This window comes from Capra hircus, chromosome 18 (genome assembly GCF_001704415.2).
Source record: "Capra hircus breed San Clemente chromosome 18, ASM170441v1, whole genome shotgun sequence".
In the NCBI taxonomy this organism is placed as follows: Eukaryota; Metazoa; Chordata; class Mammalia; order Artiodactyla; family Bovidae; genus Capra; species Capra hircus.
The window spans coordinates 11550055-11568445 of record NC_030825.1 but is presented as its reverse complement, the minus strand read 5'-3'; the positions used below and the strand labels follow the sequence as shown (position 1 = coordinate 11568445).

Here is an 18391-nt window from a genome sequence, read left to right as displayed (position 1 = left end):
AAGGAGAGGTGGCACGAATACACGGAAGAACTGTACAGAAAAGATCTTCATGACCCAGATAATCATGATGATGTGATCACTAATCTAGAGCCAGACATCTTGGAATGTGAAGTCAAGTGGGCCTTAGAGAGCATCACTATGAACAAAGCTAGTGGAGGTGATGGAATACCAGTTGAGCTGTTTCAAATCCTGAAAGATGATGCTGTGAAAGTGCTGCGCTCAATATGCTAGCAAATTTGGAAAACTCAGCAGTGGCCACACGACTGGAAAAGGTCAGTTTTCATTCCAATTCCAAAGAAAGGCAATGCAAAAGAATGCTCAAACTACTGCACAATTGCACTCATCTCACATGCTGGTAAAGTAATGCTCAAAATTCTCCAAGCCAGGCTTCAGCAATACGTGAACCATGAACTCCCTGATGTTCAAGCTGGTTTTCAAAAAGGCAGAGGAACCAGAGATCAAATTGCCAACATCTGCTGGATCATGGAAAAAGCAAGAGAGTTCCAGAAAAACATCAATTTCTGCTTTATTGACTATGCCAAAGCCTTTGACTGTGTGGATCACAAGAAACTGTGGAAAATTCCTCAACAGATGGGAATACCAGACCACTTAACCTGTCTCTTGAGAAATCTGTATGCAGGTCAGGAAGCAACAGTTAGAACTGGACATGGAACAATAGACTAGTTCCAAATGAGAAAAGGAGTACGTCAAGGCTGTATATTGTCACCTTGCAGAGTACATCATGAGAAACGCTGGACTGGAAGAAACGCAAGCTGGAATCAAGATTGGTGGGAGAAATATCAATAACCTCAGATATGCAGATGACACCACCCTTATGGCAGAAAGTGAAGAGGAGCTAAAAAGCCTCTTGATGAAAGTGAAAGAGGAGAGTGAAAAAGTTGGCTTAAAGCTCATTCAGAAAACGAAGATCATGGCATCCGGTCCCATCACTTCATTGGAAATAGATGGGGAAACAGTGGAAACAGTGTCAGACTTTATTTTTTTGGGCTCCAAAATCACTGCAGATGGTGACTGCAGCCATGAAATTAAAAGATGCTTACTCCTTGGAAGAAAAGTTATGACCAACCTAGATAGTATATTCAAAAGCAGAGACATTACTTTGCCAACTAAGGTCCATCTAGTCAAGGCTATGGTTTTTCCAGTGGTCATGTATGGATGTGAGAGTTGGACTGTGAAGAAGGCTGAGCGCCGAAGAATTGATGCTTTTGAACTGTGGTGTTGGAGAAGACTCTTGAGAGTCCCTTGGACTGCAAGGAGATGCAACCAGTCTATTCTGAAGGAGATCAACCCTGGGATTTCTTTGGAAGGAATGATGGTAAAGCTGAAGCTCCAGTACTTTGGCCACCTCATGAGAAGAGTTGACTCATTGGAAAAGACTCTGATGCTGGGAGGGATTGGGGGCAGGAGGAGAACAGACGACCGAGGAGGAGATGGCTGGATGGCACCATGGACTCGATGGACGTGAGTCTGAGTGAACTCCGGGAGATGGTGATGGACAGGGAGGCCTGGCGTGCTGCGATTCATGGGGTAGCAAAGAGTTGGACCCAACTGAGTGACTGAACTGAACTGATATTTTCATTAAAATTTTATTTTTACTTAAATGGTTGTAAGAAAATGTAAAACCTACTGCACACTTTCAAAAACAGATGGGTAGTATGTAGCCGAGTTTTACTACGCTGGTTATGAAATGAAACTGACAACAAGAAGAAACATGCAACGAATCTTTTTGCCGATTTTGGGTGCTGGACATTTCCCCCGGGATTCCCATGGCAAGTGCTGGCTCCCTTAAAGCTTTGTATGCTGATGACACAGATTCTTCTTGAGGGCTGGGTTCCTCTGTGACAAAGACACACCCTAGTGACTTTGTGGTTGCCTGGAACCTTCCTCTCCCCGTGGTCGCCAGCTGGATGGTGTTACACCAGATTCCGCAGTTAAGTTACACAACGGGCTACGTCCAGACTGAAAGACAGCAAAGTCCAGGGTAACTCGGTCACACCCACGTTTAGCACAGTTTGAGAAACTCAGTGTTAAGCCTGAATGGCAGGATGTGGGGGCGCAAGGCAAAGCAGGTTAACCGAGTTGAGAGAGGAGGGTCTTCCAGGGTTTGTCCCTGTGGAACTGGCCGTTCCAGGGCTCTCTTCTGGAAGCCTTTCTTCTCAGTCACATTTTGGAAATTCACGTTGGATGTCAGCATTCTCAAAGTTTCAAGAAATACTGGAGAAATCTGTGCACGTTGCTTACTTCAGTGTTTTCCCAGCTTAATCACGGAACATTTTTTTTTTTGGTTTGTTTTGAATAGCAGCTATTTTAATCCACTCTTTAGAAAACACCTGCTTAGACAGTATATTGTTTCATGCTTTTAGCTGCAACAGGATTATCCCTTATACAGAAGGAGGGCCACGGTGTGCATCTTCACCAACCTGTGTGTGAGCTCTTAGCCTAGTCCACTAACGGGAGTGACGACAGGTGTCACAAGGCAGCTTGAACTTACATCTGATGTGACACTTCTAAGAAGGGCTGCACACTTACAACTGGGGCTACTTAGTTTATTTTAGGGAGTGCATACCTGCAACACGCCAGGACTTGTGCCAGGCGCCAGACAAACGGCAAGGAGTCTGAGGACACTGATGCGTATTAAAGGCATGTTTAAACGTTGCAGATCACAAAAGATCTCTCCTTGAGAGAACTGAGGCTAGCATGTTTTTTTTTTTTTTTCCCTTAAAAGGAAACAGTTGAATTGGGTCTTAAAATTTGAATAGAAGGTTACCAGGCTGAGATGCAGGTTGGGTTGGGGACAGATTTCAGGGGCCCTGAACAGAGACACGTGTTGGTTGAGGGGCGGTGGGGTAAGATTCAGAGCCCACTCCCACATGTGGGTTCGTTCTTCCACACCCAGCAATCCCCCGAGAGCAGCTGGCGGTCCTGCAGTTCAAGTCGCCTCTGACACCATCTACTCAGAGATAGCAACTCACGCCTCGGGCTCAGGGCTCTGTGTCAGCTCCAGTTACCTGTGCTCCTGCCCTAGCAGCTATAATTCAGAAGTTTCCACAACCCTCTTTTTGGGTTTGATTAATTTGCTGGAGTGTCTCAGAGAACTCAGGAAAATATTTTACTTACCAACTAGATGACATTTGGATGGAAGAGCTGCACGGGGCAGGGTGGGGAAAGAGGTGCAGGCGCACCACTCTCCCTGACGTGACTGTCTTCACCAGCCTGGACGCCTTCTGAGCCCCTGCGTTTTGGGTTTTTATGGCGGCTTCGTTACTGAGGCGTGGTTGATTAAACCACTGGCCCCTGGCACCAGAGTCAACCTCCAGCCCCTCCCGCCCCTTGGAAGTGTAGGGGGTGGGACCGAGATTTCCAACCCTCCAATCACAGGGCCTTTCCCCTGGTAACCAGCCCTATCCTTAGCTGATTTCCAAAAATCACCTCATTAAGGTAACCTCAGGTGTGGTTTGTTCTGGCTATCAAGACACCTTTATAGTTTGCATCACTTAGGAAATCCCAAGGGTCTCAGGATCTCTGAGCCAGAAATGGGGCAAAGACCAAGTATGTGTTTCTTCTTATAAATCCAAGTACAAAGGGCTTCTATCTACAAAGGGCTGATGAACTTGGAAAGGAGGCACTCAGACTCTGCTCTACACTTTCCCTACAGAGAGTCCCCAGGGCAATTTGGCAATCATCTAATTAAAAAACTAATTCTCAGATGGGGAGAGGGGTGGAAAGAGAACAGAGCTACCACAGAGCGAGTGCCGCCACGTGTTAATTGAGACGTGGACACAGGTGCTCACTGCGCAAATTCCTTTAGCTGCCATATGTTTGTAAATCTTGATAATAAAAAGTTTTGTTGAGTGGACTCAGTTCAAATTCATGATTTCCCTCTTCCCTTTGCAATGCTGTTTTCTTAAGGTTCTCTTTGATTACTGAAGTTGCCAGCGCCAGAGCAATCTCATTTTTCTTACTTATGAAAACAAAAATGTTAATCTCACAAAAGCAAGTTAACCCTTGATATGCTAGCTTTGATTTCTTTTAAAAAGCCGCCTATAAAATGCTAAGCCAGGCACCCAGAGATAGCCCGAATGAGTTAGTGAGGTCTGGAGAAGAAGGGAGGGTTCAGAGCTTTGGGGACAAAGGGCAGATGCAGGCAGAGAGGAAGGTGAGCTGCCAGTCCAAAATCAAGGTGTCCTGGTGCTGTTCCTTTCTGGAGGCTGTGAGGACCTTGTCCTTTAGCCCAAGAGGCTGCGAGTGAAGAGCCCTCATTCACTCTTCACTTTAAATCAATTCGCTTGAACATTTAAATCAATTTACTTCTTATTAAGATGCACCTCAGTAAGAAATCATTTCAACTCTTAAGCCATAAAAGGATGGCCTGTCGCTCAGCTACTGGTGTAGCTGGTACTCCTTGGTTTGTAGACACATCACTCCAGTCTTGGCCTGTAGTATCACAGGACGCTGTGTCTGTGTCCCTGTCTGTGTCTCTTCTTCAAAGGACCCCAGTCACTGGATTAGGGCCCATCGCAACCCAGCATTACCTCATCTTAACTTGATGACATCTGCAAAGACTCTGCTGGCCAGTAAGGTCACACTCTGAAGTCCTGGGGCAGGATTTCAACATATCTCATGAGAGGACATGACTCATCCACAAAATAAAGGGACAGGGAAAAAGGGTTTTGGGAGGGGGGTTTGGTTGGTCCCCAGACGTGCTGCGTGGAGATACTGCATCAGGATGATGGGGAAGTCAGAAGAACAGGGCAGCCAGCCTGGAGTTGGCCGGCGTGGAATGGATAAATTACACATCCCCAGAACTGCCTACCTCCGGACTTTTTTACAAGGTCATTAAATATCCTTACTGTTAAGTTCATTTTTACTCATTGCTTGCAACGGAAACTATTCTAATTTTTTTTTATTGAAATAAAATATTTGACCATAGGTACTTGAATATAATCCTTGGTTTTGGACCTTCTTATCAATAGGAAGGAAAAACAGCCATGCTACTTCCTTCAGGATGGATGATAAATGAGAAACTCATTCTTTTTCCAAAATAGCAAACATGATTTCTTTTTAAGTACATGAAACTATGCTTAAAACCCTCCAAGAGTTCTTTTTAAATGTAATTTTACAGATATGCCTTGTTATTAGTAAAATCTCGTTACTTTAACAAGTTAAATTATACTTCAATGTATTTGTGTATTACAGAATGATCAATTCACAGGGTAATGTTGTGGGAGTAGAAAAGTAGGCCCAGATGGAAAGAATGCATTTCCATGAAAATAGAGATATATGAACTAAATAAATTACTAGTTTTTAATAAATAATCTTCTTATTGAATGACTTATCCTTCTGGTAAAATATTTACCATACTCTTTAAAAGCTTTTTAATCAACCGAAGCACTCAGGAAGCTTTAAATGACTGGCTACCCTTTTGTGGCTTAAGAGTTGAAATGATTTCTTATTGAAGTGCATCTTAATAAGAAGCAAATTGATTTAAAGTGCTTCAAGTCCTTGTGGAGCGCGGGCTGTTCGTGCTCAGCTCCTTGGGCTGGAGGGCGAGCTCCTCATTTCACGGGGCCGGAAAGGTCATGCTCTATCCCATGCTCTGATGTTCTGGGTAATTAAGACTCAATTCCTTTCAAATTACCTCAGGACCGGCCCGGCCTGAGTGTGAATATTTTCCCTGCCACCTCATTTCTCTGTGTAGTGTTTTCCTGAGTTTAAGAAAGAATATAAAAAAATAAATAACTGGAGAACTGATTAAATACATGGACTCCCAGCTCCTGTCCCACATGTACTGGATCAGATTCTACAGAAGAGGAGCCCAGGAATCTGCATGTTAATCCTCCAGGGGCTTCTTGTGTTTAGACTAGTCTGATCCCCCAAAGCCATCAGCTGGCAACCGAGGGCCCTGGTTCTCATCCTTGAGGGGGCTCAGAGTCTCCTGGTGGTCACGTTACAACTCAGGCTGATTCGACCTGGTGCTCTGTGATGACCTAGCTGGGTAGGGTTGGGTGTGGTGGTGGGAGAAAGGCTTAAGGAGGAGAGACACATGTACTTATGGCTGATTCACGCTGTTGTCCAGGAGAAACTAACACAGTACTGTAAAGCAATTATCCTCCAATTAAAAATAAATTGACCAAAGATGTTAAAAACACAAACAAACAACAAAAGACCAACCAAAACCAAAAGCTCAGGTTGCCAGGCCCCAACCCCAGGGTCTGCTTTTGTGTCAAAAGAATTCTCGCCCAATTTACTGGATCACAGGGCTTCCCTGCTGGCTCAGATGGTCAAGAATCTACCTGCAATGCAGGAGATCCTGAGTTTGATCCCTGGGTCAGGAAGATTCCCTGGAGAAGGGAATGGCAACCCACTCCAGTATTCTTGCCTGGAGAATCCCATGGACAGAAAACTCTGACGGGCTATAGTCCATTGGGTCGCAGAGTTGGACACGACTGAGCGACTAACAAAGGATCACTGAGTATAGAAAGAGATTCTTTATGTTCTAAACTTGCCAAACAGCCCCCAGTTAAAGTATTACTCACACACCTCGTCCAGAACTGTTCAGGAATACAGATTAGGATAATATACCCAAGAAATGTCTGGCAGTTCCTGGGGGGATATGCTCTCAGGGATTCCAGAAACACCGGCTCAGCTGTGCCAGAGGCACTGCTTTTCCTTCTGGGGAGGATGAGGCTGAGTCACAGGTCATCTCAAAGCCTTGTCTGCACTTGAGAGAATGAGACTGATCCACTGAATCCCACTGTATTTCCTGTGGGCGATGCTGGCGAAATGGATGTTTCATATAATCAAAGGTGATGAGGGCTCATGGACCCCAAGGCTGACCTGATAATCAGCAACCTTTCTGAAATTCTGCTGGCAAGACAGTGCAATTTTTCAGCTAGTTTCAGAGCAGTCCTTTTCTCTAAGATTCTTAATTATGGGTCCAGGGATCACGGGTTCTGAGTGAGGGGAGTTGATCAAGAACTGTCTGCCTATCAAGGGGCAAGTCTGATTTCTTTCTGGGACACTGTTTTGCAGCCTGGCAATTTGTGTAGCAGGCCAGTTGAGGCTTCCATTCTGCAGAGAATTTGGGCCTGTCCTGTCTCAGCAGGATTGTGGAACAGAATCAGTCAAGAAGAGGTCTATTACCAGGAGAATGTATCATTAAAAGAAACAACCATATTCTTTAAATTTCCAGAAATGTTTTGTGATGATTATTTACAGCCTATTAAAATTAACTGGTTTTCTTCTCCATGACAGGTCTATAGTTTTATATTTAATATTTAAAATGTCTTCCTGGAAACGCTGGATTTTGATGGCAACTTCCCAAGACCCATAAAAGGTTGTTGTTCTTCAGTCACTCAGTCGTGTCTGACTCTGCTAGTCCATGGACTGCAGCACACCAGGCTCCCCTGTCCTTCACTATCTCCCAGAGTTTGCTCAAACTCATGTCCATTGAGTTGATAATGCCATCCAACCATTTCATCCTCTGCCGCCCCCTCCTCCTGCTGCTCTCAATCTTTCCCAGCATGAGGATCTTTTCCAAAGAGTTGGTTATTTGCATCAGGTGGCTAAAGCACTGGAGCTTCAGCTTCAGCATTAGTCCTTCCAATGAATATTCACGGTTGATTTCCTTTAGGATTGACTGATCTCCTTACTGTCCAAGGGACTCTTAAAAGTTTTCTCAAGCACCACAGTTTGAAAGCATCAATTCTTCAGTGCTCAGCCTTCTTCATGGTCCAACTCTCACATCTGTATATGACAACTGGGAATATCATAGCTTTGACTATATGAACCATTGTCAGCAAAGTGGTATCTCTGCTTTTTAATACACTGTCTAGGTTTGTCAAAGCTTTTATTCTAAGGAGGAAGCATCTTTTAATTTCATGGTTGCAGTCACTGTCCACAGTGATTTTGGAGCACAAGAAAATAAAATCTCTCACTGTTTCCATTTTTTCCCTCCATCTATTTGCTATGAAGTGACGGGATCAGATGCCATGATCTTAGTTTTTTGAATGCTGAGTTTTAAGCCAGCTTTCTCTTTACCCTTTATCAAGAGGTTTTTAGTTCCTCTTTGCTTTCTCCATTAGGGTGGTATCATCTGCATATCTGAGGTTGCTGATATTTCAGCAATCTTGATTCAGCAATCTTGATTCCAGCCTGTGATTCCTCCAGCCTGGTATTTCACAGGATGTTAAATAAGCAGGGTGACATTTATACAGCCTTGACATACTCCTTTCCCAATTTTGAACCAGTCCATTGCTCCATGTTGGGTTCTAACGGTTGCTTCTTGATGTGCATAAAGTTTTCTCAGGACACAGATAAGATGGTCTGGTATTCCATCTCTTCAAGAATTTTTCACAGTTCGCTGTGATCCACACAGTCAAGGCTTTAGTGTAGTCAGTGAAGCATAAAAGGTAAGAGGCAGTAAATCACGAGCAGTGGTCTGGGGGTGTGTTTTCTGAGGGTCGAGGAGACAAAGATTGCAGCTGTAAAACTTCTTGATGTCAGTGACCTTTGAGTGCTCTGGAGAGCTGAGGCCTGGGCAGCATGAACTTGGAGGGATTTTCTTCAGTCTTAGAGACAAGAGAAGGGTGTTCTTTTGTCTGTGGGCTTCACTTGGGTGCGGCTTTCTGGGTCCTTGCTGGTCCTGTGGGCATGGAATTCACTCTCTATGGGGCTGCTGAGACCACAAAATCCCTTTTGCAGCTAAATGCTTCCAAACTGCTCAATCCTGAAATTTAAGCTTAACTATTCATGTATGGATGTGAGAGTTGGACTGTGAAGAAGGCTGAGCACTGAAGAATTGATGCTTTTGAACTGTGGTGTTGGAGAAGACTCTTGAGAGTCCCTTGGACTGCAAGGAGATCCAATCAGTCCATTCTAAAGATCGGTCCTGGCTGTTCTTTGGAAGGAATGATGCTAAAGCTGAAACTCTAGTACTTTGGCCACCTCATGCGAACAGTTGACTCATTGGAAAAGACTCTGATGCTGAGGGACTGGGGACAGGAGAAGGGGATGGCAGAGGATGAGATGGCTGGATGGCATCACCGACTGGATGGATGTGAGTTTGAGTGAACTCCGGGAGTTGGTGATGGACAGGGAGGACTGGCGTGCTGCGATTCATGGGGTCACAAAGAGTCGGACACGACTGAGTGACTGAACTGAACTGAACTGATTGGGAAATGATACCGTTTCATCTAGAAGGCAGACGTTTGCTAGGAATCATTTGTCAAAATACACCCACAACGTAGGAAAGTGTAGATACATAGCCAAGGTGAGCATCACGAAGCCATGAGCATCCCATGAGTTTGTACATAGTTTGCATCAGCACAGGTGCATCAGGGGGTGACGGAATGTTCCATTTCCCAGCAGTGGCCAGGGCCCCTTGGGAATAGGAGTTCTGTACTGGAGAGTTGTCCAAGCTTCCAGGACCTAACCTCACTTGGTGGAAGCCTCAGTGCGTGAGGGTTGAGCAGATTCTTTTCTAGCAGAGTTGACATGACTTATGGAGACAAACTCCTTTATTTCCAGAGTCATCTGGGAGTCCGGTGAGTGTGACCAGTCACCATTGCTCTGGTTTTGTTTTCAGGCAGTGACTCACATACCATACCCACCCTTCCTCATTCACTCAAAGTTTTAAAGAAGCTACAGCTAAATGCAGATGCTTAACATCATTAGAAGGAGCCCAACGTTGCGGGCGATGCTGCATGGGGACTTTAATGCTGCTGAGCTCATTGTTTTCTTTGAGAGACTTGACAAGACCTTAAGCCAAAAGGGCATTAGGAGAGGGTCTCAAGGGATAATGTTAGAGGAAGAGAAATGCTGGGGGGTGCTAGCAAGGAAACAACTGAAAACCAGTAGCCAGTACTCCCTGTGGTGTGTCAGGGCAAACACCTGAGAAACTGGTTTGCTTCTATAGCTGTTCTCAAATAACTTCTCCAGGGGGAAGAAAAAGATGCTAGTCTGGGAGCACATTTCTAACAGCCCCGAAGAGTTTTAATTTGGAATAAAAATTCACATCGAGCATGTTTGTTATTTAGTTTAGGTCATATTTAACTGAAATTAGCCTTTCAAAACTGAATTTCAAGATCCACTGAGGTGGCAGGTTTTTCATTCCCAGACAGCCTGGCCGAGACAACTTAGAAGTTTTACCTGGGTGGACAGCTGTCGGTGGTGATTCTAGGGTCCCTGCTTCCAGCTGTGTGGTCAACTGTTGCCCAGCACTGGGTCTCTTCCGTTTAAAATGGGCTGATCAGATAAAAATTAACTCAGGGCTGTCATGCGGATGAAGTCAAGTAACGTAAACAAAATGCTCGCATAGCACCATGGTTTACAACAACCGCTTTCACAGGTGCTGGTAGCTACGAAAGTTCAGGGTGAGATCTGACAACATGCTGTGAAAATCCCTCTATTTTAATCTAATTAAAACAGAAACTATAGAATAAAAGAAAAGAACACTGTTATCCATATAGGAAACTGTCAGTGCACAGACAGGATTTTAAAAGGTTCACTGTGAGTTGTCTGTTGGACTCTGTCCCCATAGCAACGATGCTCACTTTCCTTTGTCGTGGCTGTGAGCCTAGCCTTCCCTTCTGGCAGCACTGTCTCCCCAGCACCTCCCGTCTGTCCCCACTTTGGCTGTTGGTACTGAACCTTTCCAGAAGTTCTAGCTGATCACCTGAAGATGGTATGAAAACTAAGAAAACCAATCATTTGTGACACAAAAGGAAGCATCAACAGCAGGATTTCAGGCACCTTTATTCATGGCAGGTATTTTTGGTCAGGGGAGTTTCCCCTGAAAACTTCTTGTTACTTAAGGAAGCCAGCTCCTCACGCCCGACTGCCCACTTGCCATCTCCCAGGCTTGGAAGCACCTGCATGTGCTCCTGTCCCATCCCACTGTGCTCTGGGCTTTCAGGGCCAAACCCAGAGCAGGACCCACCAGCCCAGTGAAGGACTTTCTGCAGCCTGGTGCTAACAGCGGGGAATCCATCTTGTCCAGAAGAAATCAAATCCTTTGTGCTCCGCGGATACTTTATAAACAGGACACATTGTTCCTTAATCTTATTATACATTTGCAATACAAACAATTAAGACTGGTGACATAGGAAACTTTAAAAAAATCATACTGTGTTGACTATGGGCTTTCCTCTCCATAACACTACTTCATTCCTCAACTTCTTCCATTTTCTCTACAAAATCACCCTGCTGCGACAGTCACACGGTTCTCCTTCCCGTCTACACTGCCTCCAGGATCAAAACTCCTGACACACTCAGCTGAGCAGCATCATCAGTAATAAAGCCACTACTCTGCTTGAATTCAGGTAGGAAACAGTACTAAGAAGCAGTGTTTCTTAAAAACTCAAGCCTACTACAAGCTACTTATCATCTTCTAGCCCAACAGCCGGCATGGGCCTAATGCGGTCTGCTTTGCTTTTCTGCTTCTTTTCCCGGCCAGTAGCTCAAAAAATGGGAGTAACTGAGTTGTACAATCCTGCCAGATTTCCTATGGTAACGACTGTGAATGGACAATGTAGGGTCTGACTGAAGAATTCAAATCTCATGCAAAACTCTAACTACTGAAAGCCTCATCACATCAGGCAACTCTGTTGTTTTCCGTATTTAAAAATGCTAACACTAAAGTGGCAGTGGTCACTCTAAGTTACTGTGGCCTCTGACCTCAGGGACTCAGATATAAGATCGTGGTTCAGTTCTGAGTTTTGGCAACAGAGTAGTGACAGATATTCTGAATACACAATTTTAAATGTTTTTAACCACTTGAAAAGTATTACCAACACACTATTTGGTGTTCACTCAATGGTTACTCTGAGAATCAAAGACCCTTAACTATAAACGTCTTACTTCACAAAATCTAATTATAACCAAGAGTTTACTCTATGTCTAATAAAAAATCACGCAGAAACTTCTATCAAACAGCAACTACTACAAAGGGAATGACAGGAAAAAAAATAACCTCACAAAAATACACTAAAAAGTTGGACAACTGTATGCAGGAACTGCCAAAGTTTTAGTGTTTAATAGCACAACTGACCAAGGTCCAAGATGTGAAGTCACCATGTTCAGGAGACATGGGGGGCAGGGGAGGGAAGTCACTCCATAAACTAACTCTATAGTACGTGGTAAGAAGAATGCACACTTTATAATATAAAACCTGTCTACACATAGTAGTTAGTTGAAAAAGCCATCTGTCTTCTCTGGACTTGTAAAAAGGTGTTCCAGATTCCAGCGAAGACAAGCAACCTGTTGAAAAAGGAAAAGCCATCAATGTGCTATTCATTCTATAAGGACAAATAAAATACATAGAATTAGTAACAAAAAATCCTTTCAGAATCCTCATTTGAACTAAATATTTTGTCTGCATAAAATCCTAGCAAAACTACAATAAAAACCTTTATTAACAAGTTAATTGTGACTCTGTTTCCTGCTCCCACTGCTTTTCTAGCACTATGCCTGTCACTTGAAACTCTTCAATCCTGCAGCTCGAGAGGGTGTTCTCATTCACTTGATGGGATTTGTGACGGCTGGATGGCATGAGACCTGGAGGAGCTCCTGAGACAGGACGGACATTGCCCAAGACTACAAGGAAGCAAGGTGACAACAACAAAAGACAACTTTGTGATTCACTCACACAGTGCAACAACCCGATCTACTGTAACAGTAAATTTAAGACTTTTTACCTCTCAAACCTTTATTTATATTCTGGGGCTTCAAAGCAACCCGTATTTCTTAGTTATCTATAATTTGGTCCAGCCAGGACATGCTCAGAATAGAAAAAAAAGAATTTGTTGTCTTTTCCTGTATATTCTGCTTGGTACTCTATAGTTACCTAAACATTCACAGTAAACTTTATTTTTTACAGGAAATTAAAATGCTAAAGGGCTTCCCCCGAGGCTCAGCAGTAAAGAATCGGCCTGCAATGCAGGAATCCTTGGCTCGGGAAGCTCTCCTGGAAAAGGAAATGGCAACTCACTCCAGTATTCTTAGCTGGGAAATCCCATGGACAGCGGAGCCTGGTGGGCTACAGTTCGGGGGTTACAAAAGAGTCAAACACAACTCAGCAGTGACAACAATAAAAAAAATGCTAAAAGTGCAAAGAGAGTTTAAAAATGACTTCTGGGCTCTAATGAGGTAAACGCCACACTCTAGAAAAGGCTTACCATGAAGGAATCCACTATGGCGAGACTAAAGCAGTCACCTATGCGTCTAGCTATCTTGCTTTAACTGCTCTTTTTGATTATTAGTCTCTCCCCTGGAAATTCAAATCAACTCTAGGATAAAGGGTTAACATGGCCATAGTTTAGGTCATCTAAATCACACATCATCAGTTTTGTCCTGGCATTTACCTCGTGCAGGGGTTGTTCCTGCAAGAGAATCCCTACAACTTATGGCATTTACGAAGGTGGCAAAGTGGGTGTTCTCTTAAACAAACAAAAATCCCCCAAAAAGCCATTGGAAGATCTGCCAGTGATTCGAATTTTCAGGACAACAAAATATACATTTTTGTTTTGGCTGTACTGGTATAAACTCAGTGTTATTTAATGTTACTCAGTGGTAATCTAGGTTTCACTGATAAAAACAGGGAAAAATATACTCCTCATAAGGAATTAGTTTGGCATGAACAATTCAGAGCCTGGAGTCCCCAGGGGCAACAACAAGGGGATGCTTGCTGGTTCGTGGCGGGGGACAGACCTAGAGGGAGTCCAGCTACATCAGAGTCACAGGGACCTGTGCCAGGGTCCTGCCCCTCCCTCCGCTCACCTTCAGCTCTTCTGTGTGGCCGGGATCTTGTTCTCGCCGTCCAGCTCTTCCACCCCGGCCTGCGTCATGAGGTCTGCTATGTTCTTCTCCAGGTCATCAATGCGACTGCTCATGTCATCGAGTGGGGAAGTTAAAGACAAGGCGCCAGAGCTTCCACTTCTTACCCTTCCCCCCCCCCATGGCTTAGAGCACATCCCAGCCCTGCCGCTAGTCTTGTGAAAGGACCTGGGCAAGTTCTTTCACTTTTCTAAGACCCCGACTCTTTATCTGCTACAACCTGTTCCTGAGGTGATGGTGAGGATCATGGGAGATCTACACATGAAATGCTTAGCTCACAGTCAACCACTCTAGATAATATTATCGACAGACTGCAAGTTCCTTGTTGCCAGGGATCTAGCTCAGCTGTATCTCTAGATCTCTGCACAGTACTTCTCAAAAGTGTGCACCTAAGCTCACTAAAAAAAAAAAAAAAAAAAAAAAATCGGATAAATGACAAGTGGAAGTTGACCTGCAAACTACCCACTTATTGCCACTACTATCTGGAAACACGGGATCCAATGACCCACTAGAGACTGACTACAAATAAAGGATATTTCTTCCAATGATCTGGTCGGACATGGTCTGAAATTTATCTTGCATCTGTTGTAGGAGTGTCTGCACCTGTGAAAGGACAAAACACAACACCCCACGCTTACCCCGGAGACGCTGTCACGGGATCAGGGTAGAAGCTCTGCTCCCTTGGGGAGACCAAGGACCCCGGGTTCAGCCCCAATTCTCCGCAGCTCCGTGGCCTTCAATTTCCCTGTCCGGGTTTCAGTTTCCCCAACTGGCGAGTAAGACTAGGGGCGGGGGTGGGGTGGGAGGGGCTGGTGACGCCTCCTCCCTTCTGGACCCTCTGCGATTCCCAACACCTTGGGTGTTTTGGGGTGGAGCGCGCGGGGCGGAGTGGTTTGGGATGGGAGCTGCGGGATTCGGGGGTCACCGAGAGTGAATGGGGCGGGGGACCCGGGCGCGTCAGCAGGTGAGAGGCCTACAGACAGCGACCTGGGGCAGGCAAGGTAGGGGGCCCGCGGCAGCAAAGCCTTCAGAAACGGGGCCTCCTGAGACCCGCCCCGCGCGGCCGCGGAGAGGCGCCTCGGTCCGTGGGCCTTGCCGGAGTCGCCCGGGGTGGCAGCGGCCTCGGGTGCGTCTAGCACAGCCGCCCCTTACCACTGAGGTGAGATCCTGCACGGTCTTGGGGTCAGTCTCGGCCATCTCCCCGGTGCCCAGCTTGGCGGTGCTGCCTCAGACCTTCACCTATACTTCCGTTTGTTCGCGCAGACGCCCCAGCGGCTACTTCTCGCGACGACCGAGGCCCGTTTCACGGGACCACTAGGCATTCTGGGAGCCGTAGTTCGCGTCACGCGCCGGAAGGGCCTGTCTCTGTGCGCTTCCGTTCCGAGGCGAGGCCCCGCCCAGCACTTCCCCGCGCCATAAGCCACGCCCACCCCACCACCCCGACCGCGCCCCGCTCCGGGCCCCGCCCCGGGAGGAAAAAGGTGAAACAAACATGCTGTGAGGCTTGGATCTGGAGTTTTGTTTGGTGTGTTTCTGGCAGGAGACTTTGAGACTTTTCTATCTGGACTGAAAATTTCAAAACAGCCAGCAAATTTGACACTTTTTCAGTGGAGGGTTTTTTTCTTTTGCACTTAGGCAGAAAGACGACATACTTTCTCTGTGTGGAGGCCGACATCTTTTAAACAGCCGCTTTATGCGAAAGCTCCACTAATTTATCATCATGGCTGATACACTTACTTTGTGGGGTTGACACACCAAACTTAACCGAATATTGTTCTCTTAACAAAACTACTGTATTAAGTATGAGGCACTAGCAGTTAACCTTTAAAACGTTGGTTTTGAACAACGTTCATTTCTGTGTAAGTGTCTTACGTCCTCTTTGAATTAAAAAACAAAACAAAACACCTATTTCTTAATTAACTGAGTGACTGAAGTAGTTCTCCTTTCCCCTTTCCAGGTGGTTTGGGTTTATTCTCATGCTTGCGCTTTGCTTCGGGCCGGGCCTTGTTTCTGGATCCTGAGTTCCCCAACTTCCACTAAGCAGGACTGATGCTTATTTGGCTACAGCTGCAGTGGGGTGTCTGTTGGCTGAGCAGGGAAGTGACTACCGCAGGGTGGGCCTTCGAGACCTTGTCATTGGTTCTTTCCTTCCTGACTTGGCACCCGCATCAGCTACTAGGACCTAAGCCTGCTCTGAGCTGTGTGCACTGGGGTCTCCAGGTCACCGAGTGCAGGTGAGCAAGTCCCTTCTGACGATGCCCCGCAGCAGCTTCAGGCTGTAGTGCCTTCTGGTGGCCCGGGCTGCACTGCCTCCAGCCTTTCGTGAACGTTCCAAATCTTTCCAGTCTCTGTAGACCCCGTGCATCATCCCCTGGTTCTCAGAGGATGACTATTCTACTTTGCAGTGAAGACGGAGACTATTGTCAGAACCTCCCTCCTGACCTACACATGTCCCTCCATCAGCACCTGTATCACTTCAGCCCTTTCCCCTCAGAGGAGGAAGTGACCTCACTGAGTTTGGGGGTAAGTATGTGCCTATGAAGTCAGGGAAGCCTGGCATGCTGCAGGTCACAAAGAGTTGGACACAACCGAGCGACTGAACTGAACTGATGAAGTCATTGTCCCCATCAGAACCAGAAAAATCTGTCACACCCCCAAAGTTTCCCTGATATGCTAACATATACTATTAATAAACATTAAATGTATGTAATATAGGTAATACATTTTGTATTCTATTGTTATAAAGTAGTAATATTATTTTTAAAAATGTGTGCTAAAAGAACACTAAATATAATGAATACCCTGTGGTAAATTTTAAGTATAGAGGATTGTGGCTATGAGCACTATTCTCTAGTGGATCTCCAGAGCTTATTTATCCCGTTTAAACGAAACTTGGTACCTTTTGACCAACATCTCTCCCTTTCCGCCTTCCTCCAGCCCCTGGCAACCACCATTCTGCTCTCTGCTTCTATGAATTGAACTATTTTACATCCCACATACAAGTGAGGTCAAATACTATTTGTCTTTCCGCGTCTGGCTTATTTTGCTCTGTAAGATGTTCTCCAGGCCCATCCATGGTGTCGCAAGTGGCAGGGCTCCCTTCTTTTTAAAGGCAGCATGATATTCCATTGTGCATATACATCACGTTATCTTTATTCACTCATCCATCAGCGGACAGGTAGGTTGTCTGCACCCCTTTGTGACCGTTCAGTCTCTAAATCGTGTCTGACTCTTTGTGACCCCATGGGCTGCAGCAAGCCAAGCTTCCAGGTCCATCACCAACTCCTGGAGTTTGCTGAAAGTCATGTCCATCAAGTGATACCATCCAACCATCTCATCTTCTGCCACCCTCTTCTCCTCCTGCCCTCAATCTTTCCCAGCATCAGAGTTTTTTAGCTCCACCCCTTGGCTGTTATAAATAGCACTGCAGCGAACCTGCGAGTGCAGACATCTCTTCCAGATCCCGATTTTAATTCCTTTGAATAAATATTTAGTAGTGGGACTGCTGGATCGTGTGGTAGTTCTCTTTTTAATTGTTTTGAGGAGCCTCCATGCTGTTTGTGAGCAGGGCTCATGGTGGAGCCTGTGGCCAGGCAGTAGGATCTGTGGCCAGCTGCTGAGTAGGATCTCCACAGTGCTGTGAGCCCCGGGCACGGCCTCTCAGCTTCTAGCTGGCTCAGACCATATTCATTTGTGCAGATTGCCTCTCTGTTCTTTGCGGGACAGACAGAGTGGCCTTTTGGGCAACGTCCTGCAAAGGTGTGGGGAGCAGGGGCTCAGTTTGCTTTCCCAGAGGAGAAACTGTGGACCAAGGAGTCTCTTGGCTCTGAGCTGGGCTGCCTTGGAGGATGGGTGATGCAGTAAAGTGAAACTGTTCTTCTTGCCCTTTTTCAGATTCCTCTGAGAAAGGCATCTTTTTCAGTTTTCTTCTTGCTCCACTGAGGGGCTGGAACATCTCAGGTGTACTCCTGGGCTTCCATAAAGGTGTCCTCATCCATGAGTGGTCATTAAATTGATGGGGGAGGGCATGTGGACTGGAGCCTCTCATTCTGCCACTTCGCTCTGTATTTTTTTCGATCCTCACTTGACTATATCCCGAGTGATGCTGGTTTTTCATTCATAGTAGGCACGATTTTCATTTAAAATATATTGACAAGTAAAAATCACAAATTTAAAGGTATACAGTTTCACGCTATGGCTGTAACTGACAGCATGAGTGTCATCTTGGTGTGGTCCAGTTAGGCAAGGTGGGAGATGGATGTCCTTAAACCATGAGGATGCTCCCGTAGGATGACAGTTTAGAAAATTCTGCCCTAAGAGAAGGCAGGACAACAGAGATAAAGAGGTAGTGCTTGCTTTAAGTAGTTTGTCATTACACACTTTGAGAAATGCTGCTGAATCAGAGGAACACATCTCTTCTCCTTGGGGATAAATCACAACCAGGACGGTTGAATTTCTACAGGTGCTGGATACCCATCTTGTAGAGAACAAGCCTTCAGTAATCCTGAGCAGAGAAGATGCTGCCTTGCTGGTGCGA

General features: G+C 45.6%; 1 protein-coding gene across 1 annotated transcript; it reads right to left on the bottom strand.

The window, feature by feature from the left end:
• On the bottom strand, positions 10759-15168 carry HSBP1 (heat shock factor binding protein 1). The gene is made up of 4 exons (XM_018061771.1): positions 15007-15168; positions 14391-14457; positions 13798-13918; positions 10759-12279 (listed from the first exon to the last, which is right to left on the bottom strand). The coding sequence occupies exons 1-3, from the start codon at positions 15049-15051 to the stop codon at positions 13800-13802; spliced, it is 231 nt and encodes a 76-aa protein (XP_017917260.1). The 5' UTR covers positions 15052-15168; the 3' UTR covers positions 10759-12279; positions 13798-13799.